Raw genomic sequence first — 12,575 nt, forward strand, 5'->3', positions numbered from 1 at the left:
TATTGTCTGCGTGGGTGCCACGTCATCAGTTAACAGAAGTTTTAACAGAAAATTTAACGGATGTCTAAAACTGTTCCAAAATCAAGACTTGAGGTATGACTTTGGGATGAAAAAAACTTCATGTACCAAATGTTGAAAACCATGAAAATTTAGGGTAATAAATAGAGATTAACCCTTAATTTTAAGTGTATTGTTATTATAGGCCGTTGATTTATCAAATTTTGTTTAAATTAGGTGCACCAAATTGTGCCACTTGGCACAATCTATAATTTTTTTTTATTTTTTTATTTTTTTATTTTTTTATTTTTTATCTCTGAAAATCCAACACTTCAGATGAAAGGACCGTTGGAAATCTAACGGCTGTGAGAGCATTCCAGGCCAATGCCTACTCCCAACGAGCTCAAGCCCAAGCAATTGTTGCAAGGGTAGTCTAACAAGAACAAGCCCTTGGTCCAATTGCCCTCCCATTTCTGGACTGGTGGAAAAAGTTTTTTGAAACTAAGAACAATTCAACTCAATTGCCTTATCAATCAGCCAACTGACAGAGATGCTCTTACATAAAATACTTAGTAAATATTCAAAAAATTTCTTCATCTAAACAACAACTTAATTTAATCTAAATGAAAATCGAAATTTGAACATAAGTGCAAGGGAGTTGTACATTGTTCTAGTCCATATGTAGATAATTTCGATATATAAAAGTAACAGTAGCTCTTTAATTCTAAAATACACACGGATTCCCTACTTCTCAATCAGAGCGAGGGGAAAATGGATTTTATTTCAAAATGACTTGTACATATTATTATAGTTAGCCACTTACTTTCATGATAATGTAGATTGTTGTGCTACTTTTCCGACATGTGGTGAAAGTCATAAGCATCCACAAGTTGCATCTAACCACACAACCATAGCATTCTCGTCCTTTTAATTTTACTAAACCTAAGGAGAATTTACACAAAATTTTAGGATGCATATAATTCTAAGTTAAATTACTTTCATGTTCCAAATTGTTGTGGTACTTTTTCGATTAGTGGTTAAAATTTAAAGAGAGTTTACTCAACAAATTTAAGATACATACAAATTCTAAAGTCAAATTACAATACGATATCAACTTAACTCCGAAACCATATTTTTGTCTGAATTTTCTAAAGTTCTAATAAGTCTATTTCTAATTCTAAACTCAACATGTTTTTTGTGTTTGGGTTATAAAATTAAAGGAAAACTAATTAAAAGTACTTGAAAACTTTGAGTTTTAACGATAAGGACAAAATAAAGGGTAAAGTGAATAGTACCAAGATTGACTTTCTAGTATAAAAATGTGGTTTTTGGTTAAAATGAACAATACTAGAAGTTTTTCGTTAAAGTTCCCTAAAATTAACCTGAATCTTAGGAAAGAAAAACACCATCAGTTCCATAATTGAGATGACGAGTGGTGCATAACCACCATATATGTATACCATTTGATTTTAGGTAGGATCCAGATAGGTTCTTATGGCAAACCGTCATCAGCTAACATACGACAATACATTTAAGAATAAAATATCCATAAATAAATTAATTAAAAGTTTAGAGATAATGGTTCTTTTCCCTTTATTATTGAATTCACAATGGTAGGCTTCTTATTATATATGTGAATTTCCCCAACCTTTACAGGTTCTTTTTCTATTGTTTTTCACAATTGGGGGTTGCATATTTTCCATTTAATTGTGGATGCAATTCTTACCAAAGAAATTTTCTTTTGGTAAAAAAATTTATATGCACGAAAGCAATAAAGAGAAAGGAGAAGAGAAATCTTTACATCGAATTTACAATAAAAAATAAAAGGGATATGAAGGGATGTGGATATGAAAGATTGCATACGGGAGAAACAATCCTCTCTTGGTAATCTTATACCTCGGTTTTAAGGAATAAGAAGATATGAGATACTTGAATTCCATTTATATTCATTCCTAAGTTGTTAACACATGAACGAGAATCATACACATTCTTTTCAATTCATTGGTTGTTAATAAGCACATGAACAAAAAATGATACTCATTTCCTATAAATCCATCCATCGTAAGTAACCAAAGCAACCAAAAATAAAAAATGTGAGTGTTAGCATTAGACCGTTGGCTACCATTTTTTAGGCTGGATGACCGTTTTATATTTACCATTTTGTTTTCAAGCGCATTATTCTACCCACTACATTTGCCATTTTAAATTGAGTAACATTTGTAAATAAATAAATAAAAAGAACCCTTGTAGGTCTAACAACCACTCTTTATTTGTCTCTAGGACCCTGGGTGATATATTATATCTCTGAAGTGATGAAAGGTGAGAAACTAAAGTAAAACCCTTTTATTTTTAGTAGCCGTTGGGGGACAAGAAGGGGACCCATGCAAGCGAAATCAAGCTAGGGATTATGGGCGGCATAAAAATAACATAAATCATTTTCATCATCATGTATTATTTACTTAAACAATAACATAAACATACTTACTTTCGTAATTATTGTTTAGCATACAATCACTCTTATCTGCCCCATATATACCCCTCTACACTCACACCTCTCCATCCACACTCACAATCCCAAACGACATCTCTCTTCTCTCATTCCTCAAAAGCCAAAAGCCACATAATTAGTCACAGAAGCCATGGCAAAAGATGTAGAGGGAGCTGAGCATGGTGAGTTTGCCGCCAAAGACTACCATGACCCTCCTCCAACCCCCTTGTTTGATGCTGAGGAGCTCACCAAGTGGTCTTTCTACAGAGCTCTCATTGCTGAGTTCATTGCCACCCTCCTCTTCCTTTACATCACAGTTTTGACCGTCATTGGCTACAAATCCCAGAGCGAGGCTGACCAATGCGGCGGCGTTGGCATTCTTGGTATCGCTTGGGCCTTCGGTGGGATGATTTTCGTCCTTGTTTACTGCACCGCCGGTATCTCAGGTATGTCTTCTTTTTTTTCTCGGTCCTTAGCATAAATAGATAAAAGTGCTTTTGAAACTTTAGAAGCACTTTTGGAAGTGTTTGACAAAAACAGAACTTTTTTTTATGAAATCTCAGAAGCACTTGAAAGAAATTCCTGTAAACATATGATAAGTGCTTTTGGAGGAAGTTCGAGTGACTCTAGGGTTTCAGAAGTACTTGAACTTTTAATAAATTTCAGTGTTTACATTAAAAGTGCTACTAACAAAAACTGTTACGGACTAAAAGCGCTTTATACAAAAGTACTTATAACAGAATCTAAGTCTTGTTCTATGACAATTGCAGGAGGACACATTAACCCAGCTGTGACCTTTGGGCTGTTCTTGGCTCGCAAGGTTTCACTGATCAGGGCAGTGTTGTACATCATAGCACAGTGTTTGGGTGCTATCTGCGGTGTAGGGTTGGTGAAGGCCTTCCAGAAGTCATACTACGTGAAGTATGGTGGTGGAGCCAACGAGTTGTCTGCTGGCTACAACAAGGGCACTGGTTTGGGTGCTGAGATCATCGGTACCTTTGTTCTTGTCTACACCGTCTTCTCCGCCACTGACCCCAAGAGAAATGCCAGAGACTCTCACGTCCCTGTAAGCACATCTCTCACTCAATTGTCAACTATGAGATTTGAACTCGTTGCTCAAATAAATTTCAGACCGAGTGTCACTACACCAAATCATCACTCAATTTTTGGTTCATTTTAGGCAATTTTATTAACTCTACAAATTATTTATCGTCTTAAATTAAGGTCTTGGCCCCACTTCCCATTGGATTTGCTGTGTTCATTGTTCACTTGGCCACTATTCCCATCACTGGAACTGGCATCAACCCTGCTAGGAGTTTAGGAGCTGCTGTCATCTATAACAAGGACAAAGCTTGGGATGACCAAGTATGATCCCTCTCAGTTTTCCCAAAAATTGACTTAATTATTTTATTTTCTCTTATTAATTGGTTTTGTTTTATATCTCAGTGGATCTTCTGGCTTGGACCTTTCATTGGAGCTGCCATTGCTGCCTTCTACCACCAATACATTCTGAGAGCAGGAGCCATCAAGGCTCTGGGATCTTTCAGAAGCAATGCTTAATTAATTAAAATTTAATTAATTAAGCCTTTTAATTTCATCCATGGTTTTCAAATGGAGATGGTGTTTCTAAAGGAATAACAAAATAGAGGAGTGCAAGTCTCTCATGGTCTCAAAAGGAGAAATTTGAAGGGCTGTGGAACTGTAGATAATCACGGCTTTGGGCAAAGAGTGCTATTTTGTATCCCTCTCTTCTTTGTTATCTTTGCTTTGCATGTTTGTGCTATTTTCATTTCTTCTGTGTATTCTTATCTTTTATTTTATTTACTACTTTCTCTTGTCACCTTTTCAAGTGGTTGTGTATTTATATTGATGCCAGAGAAAGCTAATGAAATACGAGTTGTACCTTGTAATGCTTATCCTGGTTTTAGTTTAATGAATATTCCTCAGCACAATTATCAGATTAGGTAGAGTTAATTAATCAGGTTTGAAAATGGGGTCATTTGATTAAGAGATAATGAAAGATACACCTTAACTTAACTTTAGTTAAATGGTGGGGTTTATAAATAAAATTTTGGCTAAATTACACTCTTAATTTGTCTCCATGGTATGAGCACTCCACGTTTCCATTGGTGTAATTTGGTAGAAATGTGATATCATATCCCATGATGAAGCGACGAGCTAGCTTTTGTTAGTACATTTCTCTTCTTAACGTTGAAAGAAGTATTGAGTTCGAATTTGATCAATAGATAATTCATGAAATTATATATATTTATTCATCACTTAATCATATAAGAAACTAATTAAATTAAATCCATCGAAAAATGCTAATGAATCATTTGGATGCAGTTTTTTCACCTTGTTTTCTTATCTATCAATCTACGACCTCTCTTTCGAATTGCGATTGTGGGTGTAATTTAAATTTTAATTGCAATAATATAATATCAAAACCAGAGATGAGTTGAGTTCTATACCGTTTCAAATATTTAAAAGCTGCTGATGAGATTGTTTATATCATATATTTAACCGGTGTTGATAAACATGCCAAAAAAGAATAAAGATGCTTTATGTAGCTAGGGTTTTTGTGGTAGTGGTGGTCCTTGGCAGTGAGATCGATGGTGCATTTGCTTTCCATTATCTTTGGCATGCAGTAGTTAGGGCCATAGCCTATAGGGACAACACATGTATAATGCATGCCAGGTCATTAGAGCTGGGTTTGTCTATCTTTTTAAAAGGTGGATGATGTTATATGAAATAATTATTTAGAGTTTTTTTTGTAGTGATTATTCTATCTTATCTTCGTCGATATTCTATGGCTTTCTGGTCGTTTTCTGGGGAGGAATAAGTAGGTAATGCCTTAAGCTGCTTGATGATGCAGATATTGCTTTAATTTAAAGACTTTTGGTGTTGGAGTTACGTATGTAATGAGAGAGATGTTTTGCTGCCACTCATGTCACTCTTATTCGTTAGGTTAATTAGAAAATTAATAATTTTTGGGTAATTTAATGATAGTTCATGTCCAAATGTTTATAAGTGAGAGAACAAATATATGAATTTGGATGCAAGAATTAATACTCTTTAATTTACTCATGAATAGAAGTTCGTTATGATACTTACTAATTTTTCGATAAAAATAACCTTCATTTTTTTTTAATTGATTGAATGACATAGGCTCATAGCATATGCTGAGGATTATGAATACAAGTATTGTACAATGTCAACTCTTACATACACTATAGACTATTATCTATTTTCGTAAGCAGTGACAAAGCAGCAAATAAATATCATTTAGGTTATACGGTTTGTGATTTTCTTCTTTAAATTATACTTTTTTCTGCTTATTTGTTTAAGGTGTTTGGCGAAATAATGTTCTTACTTCATCTTCCGCATGCTTTGCGGTATTCTATGAATAAATTAGACACATCACATGTTTAGTAAATTTAGTTTAAAATATTGATCTACTTAGCTGTTGGTTTTAAAAACTACCAAGCTTATGTGGCACGCAGGCCGAGTAACTAATGAGCTAACTACATCATTCGGTTATGTGCGAGGTGTGCTAACTTGATGGTCGGGCTCGGCTAGGGAGTAAAATATGCTGATGTCGCGTTAAGCGTGCTGCTGACTTCTTGATCTTGCGACTGCGGCCGAGGAAGAAACACGTCTCAACCTTCGGGTTCTAAAGCTTGAAGACAAGGCCTCTACTTCTGCAAAGTTCACAAATCGTCGGCCCCGGGTTCAGTCACGGTGATTATATTCGTGAGAGTATAAGCACGCCGAATTGGCACCAGACTATATAGACACAAATACTCAAAATAGATGTATGTCTTGATGGTAAATGTGGTTCCGCCGTCGGAATGTCAAACTTTAAAGTGTACTTGTGAATATTCAATCATAAAACAACTTGGCGTTCAACGTGCCGAGCCTAGTAACCTGCAACGCCTCACTTCGTTAAGAAGGCTGATGAGATAACCTCTACCAACAAGGACTTGAAAATCCTTGTCGATTGAGATTTGAATAAATAACCAGTCAGTCTCGAAGCAATGATGTTTATCCAAACTGAAGGTGCTCCTCAGTCGGCTGATTCTACGGCTCCAATGCTGTTTATCCAAACTGAAGATGTCGTTGGTTGCCTTCACAGTGCTGTTTATCCAAACTAAAGATGTGTTGGCAAGAAGAAAGAGGAGAATGATAAAATCTCAAAGGTTGTTGAGAAGCTTTGCGCAGAGCAATTTGCGTGTTGAATTGGAGAAGGCTTGAATGATGTACTCCCTTCTTTATTTATAGTAGCAAACCCCTCATGGCCGATCTAGAATCATACTCGAATTAGAACTCCTCAACCTAATCTGATTAGGCCTCGGCCAATCCTAACTTCAATAGGACTCTGAACCAAGTTCTTTAACAAACCAGATTCATCCCCTAATTCTCAGCATCCTCATCCTTAGCCTTAAGACTCCTTGTTGCACTAGGTTTCGACTACCTTACCCTTATCTAAATCAATCCCACTCGCAATAGGATTTAGCCGACCTTGACTATATGGCCCATGATGACTGGACGACCCATAACAGGATTCTAAATGGTTATTGGGCTGAGAGCGCCTCTAAACTCGGCCCAAACTATCATTATGGGCCCAAACATTAGCATTAAAATTTAAGGAAAACTAATGAAAAAGACTTCAAAACTTTGAATTTTAACCAAAAGCTATCCTATAATTTTATTTAATGATAAGGACAAGATAATGAAAAAAAAAAAAAAAAAACCTAAGTAAAGTGCGTGCAATACTTCATCATCGCCTCATTATTCTTCATCTCCTTCTCCTCCATCAACTACTCTCCCTGACAACAACGCCTTTCCTCTTTCTCTCTAACAATTTTATATTTTCCAATATTTTCTTCGTATCGGTATTAGACTACTGCTTGTGCATGAATTTAGTCAAATTCGTCCCTTGTAGATTATATACACAAAAGTAGGATTAGGAATTTTATATTGTTTTTACACATATGTTATTATATAACTACATATATAATTAATCTTCATCTATCATTAAGTTTCATAAACAATGTAGTTGTATTAAGTTTCATAAATAGTGTAGAAAGTTTCACAAACAGTACAAAGTTTCATAAACAATAATGTACTAAGTTTCATAAATAGTTTGTATGAGGACACGCAAGTCCGCGTGTCAGTTTTTTTTTTTTTTTTTAATATTAAAATGATGTCTTTTTCATTAAAATTTAAGTTATCTTGTCATTTTTATTAAAATTTAAGAATTTTTCATTAAAATCTAAATCTTTTTTATTAAATAAATTTATAGCATAATTTTTTATTAAAACAAACTTAACCCAAACCCTATTCATGAAAACTCCCTTAAATTTACTCTAATAAAAAAAATTGTGTAGAAAAGTTTGGTGTTTATACATGAAACATAACTTTGATAGGCATTCACTATTTTGAAAGCTTCTTTCGTCCAGAGTTCATGTTTCACATACCGAGCCGAGCTCAATGGATTTGAAGTCAAGGTCCGTCATCATGATTCGCATGGAATGGGTTTAAATGTTGCTGTGTCGTCTAAAAGATTTTCAAAATCCCACATTGTCTCGTGAAAGTCATTTTGATCTAACTTGCTCTCTAAATTCTTTTTTTTATTTTATTTTTTTATTTTTACGCTAGGGCCTATTCTCGAACTTCTTGTTCTTCGCCACCACCAACATTTAGAGGTGGGTTCGGTTTCATTCAGTTCGGTTTTTTGCCAAAACCGAATTGAATAGAAACTTTGGTTTGGTTCGGTTCGGTTCAATTTTCTTTCAATTTTATTCGGTTTTTTTTTTTTCAGTTTGGTTTTATTTAGTTCGGTTTCGATTTTTTTAATTTTATAAAATTTGATCATTTTTTTATATGGAATTTAGAATAGAGGCTTACATTGGTAGATTAATAATAAGAAAATAGGAAAAGTGGGAAGGTAGTTGTACATATACAAGATCATATAAACCAATTCGATGCTATCAACAACCTCAATTGCACAGAAAAAATGATAACCGTATCCATTCAAAAAGCAAACAAATAGAGAAGCTTTTCAAAGTTTCAAAGCTATTCAAAATTTTCCTCTATAATCAATGAAATATCCTCCCTAATTGAACCAAGTATGCTCCTTGAAAAAGCCCTAGACCTAGTTTCAAACTTGACAACAAAAGTTTCACAAAAATGGGCATACATTCATAAAGTGTAAAGGGACTCCGTTTGGTTTTTTTTTTTCGGTTCAGAGTTCGGTCCGATTTTTTTTTTTTCAATTTTCAGTTTTTTGAACCCACCTCTACCAGCATTGTCAGTAAAGTGCCAGTCATTCATGGCCGTTGCTTAGCCGAGGGCTTGATCTCTTCCATGCTCCTGATGATCGCATTGTGGCGTTACTACTCACGCTCATCCTCCGGCTCTCTACCAAAGTCTCCCTTGAGGAGTGCTGCAGGATGATGTAGGAGGACTCTACCGGACTACTTCGGTGACTCCGAAGTTGGGAGAAAAGCACACCAGCCAAGGGCTTGGAGCCTTATCCTCCTTGGGCTTCATTGGGCTTCGGCCCACCTCGTTGATCTAATTTTGTACAAGACCAACTGACGTGTCATATCACATAACATTTTCGTACTCTATGCCAATAAACGAGTTCTATAGAAAATAGATTAAAGGGACACCTAAGAAATTGGGATAGATAACCCGTCCACTATATTAAAGGGACACCTAAGGAAGAAATGAAATAATTGTGTCGAACTTGAAGATAGAAAATATATTACTCATTAAGAAGATATTTACATTTCAATTTCTTCTCCAGAACAAAAAATAGTAAAATAAATAGACGTATGTCTCTTCATGTCCAAATTCTTTTAAATGAAAAATCATTCATCTCTACCTCTAATATACCTTGAATTTTACTAATCGATCTATCCATGTAATTTCTAAACACCAAACGAATGGTATTCACGTTTAATGCCGAATGTTGGAAGGATTTAAACTAGTGATATCTAAGTGTTTTGCTTACAAAACACAAAAACAAAGACATGTTTGAAGTAGCCAACAGAATGAGATGTTTATCACAAACAATCAAACTCTTGTGATTTGGAAGGTGCATTGCTCAAACATGTGATGCCCTGAACCAATTAACAAGGATCTTGTGTATGCATTAAGTGAAGCCTCAGTGCCACTGTGTCACAGAGAGAGAGAGAGAGAGAGAGAGAGAGAGAGAGAGAGAGAGAGAGTTGAACAAAAAGCTTTGAAAGGGTGTGATGAGTCATGATTGTAATGTTAGAGTGGAGGGTGAGGATAAAATTTTCATTGAGATCGGAACGCGAGTGATATATCACGTGTTTTTATATAAATTATGAGAAATTTTAGTTTTTAAGTTATTAATTTTTTAACACACATATTCTACTATTTGTATAATGACACGTGATGTATCATTTCGTGTTTCGATCACATTGAAAAAATCTCTCGAGGGTGAGGGAGAAAGGAAATATATTTATTTGAGGTTAGTGAAATTGGCAATGGCATGCGTTTAAACAAGTTCAATAATGTCAAATATCAAGGCCGGTGACACGCACACAAAGCTTGGCTGCCCATTATGATTACAATTATACGCATCATGAAATGGATATAAACGGACGTTGCCTTTTCTGTCCCTCCAATCTAAGAAACGTTCATAAAACCACATCCACGCTTGTTTCCAATGCATGTATAATTGTACTTGTACGGTATTACAAGAACAATTTAAATGAACTTTTTTTTTTTTATAATGATAATTAAACTAGACTTCAAACTTTATCGAGAAAATTTATTTTTGTGCTCAGAAATTCCGTATTCAACCCCCCTTCTCATAGCATCTTTGATAGAGGTATACAAATCAGATATATAAAACCACATGTGTGAGATATAAAATCATATATCATTATATAAGTGGAGTGACAATAAATTTTTTTTTTTTCCTCAACTTATATAATTACATATGGCCTAAAGCATCATGTTCCGGACACATTAAAAAATCTCTCCACATATACATTTCATTTTACATTCATGAGATATAAAAATATATGTTTTACTCAATGACGGGGCACAACTTCTAAAAATTGAAAAAAAAAAAAGAATTTATATTTTTACTTGAGTAATGCTACACTTACCATCTATTTGTATCATCCCTCTAGTAGAGGTAAGACCCACCAACACATGTAAATCTCATCTCTATTAAAGAGATGATACAAATATGGTAAGAATGACATTTGTATTTTTACTTACATTGTCTGGCCAATAGGTGTTTTACATCTCGTCCATCGGAGAACTTACCAATAAAACATCCAAACTGCTCATTAGGGATGCTCTTAAAAGATAGAAGGAAGACTTCGAAAACCTAAACAGAAAATAATTAATGATATGGGTTGAGAAAAGTGGTCTGCATGTGACAACTATGAATTTAATTAGTATGTTAATATGATTGTGAAAACCTATCAATTGAGTAAGGACATAAAGGTTTGGAGAAGATTAATTATATTCCACGTCCCCACTCATGTGTAAAATTAAGGCACTCAAGCAGAGGAACTAGTGATTAGTCGGGTCAAGAAGTTGGATAGATTAGTGTAAAAAAAAAAAGCAACGAAATTGACCTTGAAAAGGGTATTTCTAGAATTTAGACATTTTTATTAGGGGATGGGGAAGATCAATAGAGTGCACCATGCCACCACCATCATTCTGTTCCCTCCCGGACCTCTTTTTCATAACCAAAATTCTAGTCCAAGCAACCACCACCCCCTCCTAGGATCTTATAAAAGCCACACTAAAGCACCCACAAGTTTCATACAAAAACACTAACTACTACTACTACTACTACTTCATTAGCAAGTCTGAAAAAATGCCTTCAAGGGTTTCCATCTTTCTCTTCTCTTCTCTGACCTTTCTCTCCGTTGCTTTTGCTGACGAGAGAGCCCCCCACGGCCTTGCCAGAACAAACCCAATGGGAATTTCACCGTCAGCGTATGATTTCTTCAATCCAACGTCACAAAACCCCATTTCCAAAGACCCATGTGTTGCATCCAGTTGCTCACCATTGCATGTGGCAGCTCAAGTGCAAGCAACAGAAGCACACGAGAGCAAATACTCTACATCACAGAAAGGCAGTACGGGATACGGAGCTGCTGGGGTTGCTGGCACTGTGTGCGGTTTAGCATTTGCAGTCTTTCTGGCAATGGGGGCTTACCATGTGTTTGTCACACGCAGATCACATATGAGTCAAGCCAACACAGTTCAACCCGATGTATGAAGTTCTCTTCTCACTGCATGAACCATCATGGCTTGACCAAGCCATCTACAAGACTACAACCCTACTTGGATCTCTCTCTGATCTATCCTCTACTGTACTAAAACCAGATTATGTAGTATGTATCTATAATCATTAGTGACCAGTGCACGGTATTTACTAGTAAAAAGTATTTATTAAATGGTAATTAATTTCGTTCACCTTTCAGCATTCAAGCAACTAAGGAACCAAATGATTACTAACGCAATCCACATTGAGAGCAATATGAAAGAAAATGGAGGTCACAAGTTAAAAGTTAAATGGCAAGTGTCATACAATAATGAAAGTAAAAAAAATAAAAAAAATGGTTTCATGATTCTGTCCTACAATTTCTAAAAACGTCAACATCGAACTCTCATCATAACTATGGATACAAAAGTACTCTACCTTTGAGCTAGAATCCGCAAACGCTTGTGTCCTCATTTTTCAAAAGGATGAAAGGCATTCCTAAAGTAAACCAAAAGTGTCACAAACAGCAGAAAGGAAAGTCACAGTCAAACCCTAGGTGAGGAATTTGTAGTAACAACCATAAAGCTAGATATATGTTTAGTTAGAAAGCAACTTCCAATGGTCGCAATGGAGCAATGGAAGAAAAGAATCAGATGGATTGGTTTGACAATAAGGGCCAAAACCATTCGGGTTCCCTTTTTTGTATTATCTTTCGTACATGTTGAGGTGTCTTGAAAGTCACGAATCATGAAGAGAAAGACAAGCATATTCACTGATATAAATTCAAAAATAAAAATATAGTTTGCCAGCAAAATTATT

At 35.3% G+C, this 12,575-nt stretch overlaps 2 protein-coding genes across 2 annotated transcripts; both read left to right on the plus strand.

Moving 5' to 3' along the window:
- Positions 1-2,539: 2,539 nt before the first annotated feature.
- LOC137742678 (probable aquaporin PIP2-2) lies at positions 2,540-4,401 on the plus strand. The gene is made up of 4 exons (XM_068482605.1): positions 2,540-2,931; positions 3,256-3,551; positions 3,710-3,850; positions 3,932-4,401. The coding sequence occupies exons 1-4, from the start codon at positions 2,637-2,639 to the stop codon at positions 4,043-4,045; spliced, it is 846 nt and encodes a 281-aa protein (XP_068338706.1). The 5' UTR covers positions 2,540-2,636; the 3' UTR covers positions 4,046-4,401.
- A 6,962-nt stretch (positions 4,402-11,363) lies between these two features.
- Positions 11,364-11,771, plus strand: LOC137743065 (uncharacterized). The gene has a single exon (XM_068482983.1). It carries the CDS (start codon positions 11,364-11,366, stop codon positions 11,769-11,771), a length of 408 nt encoding a protein of 135 aa, XP_068339084.1.
- The last annotated feature ends 804 nt before the right edge of the window (positions 11,772-12,575 follow it).

The sequence above is a fragment of the Pyrus communis genome, chromosome 8 (assembly GCF_963583255.1).
Source record: "Pyrus communis chromosome 8, drPyrComm1.1, whole genome shotgun sequence".
Classification (NCBI taxonomy): domain Eukaryota; kingdom Viridiplantae; phylum Streptophyta; class Magnoliopsida; order Rosales; family Rosaceae; genus Pyrus; species Pyrus communis.

Excerpts from the sequence above, each read along its gene's own strand:
- LOC137742678 (XM_068482605.1), top strand. The coding sequence starts at position 2,637 with ATGGCAAAAGATGTAGAGGGAGCTGAGCATGGTGAGTTTGCCGCCAAA. Across the intron at positions 3,552-3,709 it reads CCAGAGACTCTCACGTCCCT|GTCTTGGCCCCACTTCCCAT; the intron begins GTAAGCACATCT and ends TCTTAAATTAAG. Across the intron at positions 3,851-3,931 it reads ACAAAGCTTGGGATGACCAA|TGGATCTTCTGGCTTGGACC; the intron begins GTATGATCCCTC and ends TTTATATCTCAG.
- LOC137743065 (XM_068482983.1), top strand. The coding sequence starts at position 11,364 with ATGCCTTCAAGGGTTTCCATCTTTCTCTTCTCTTCTCTGACCTTTCTC.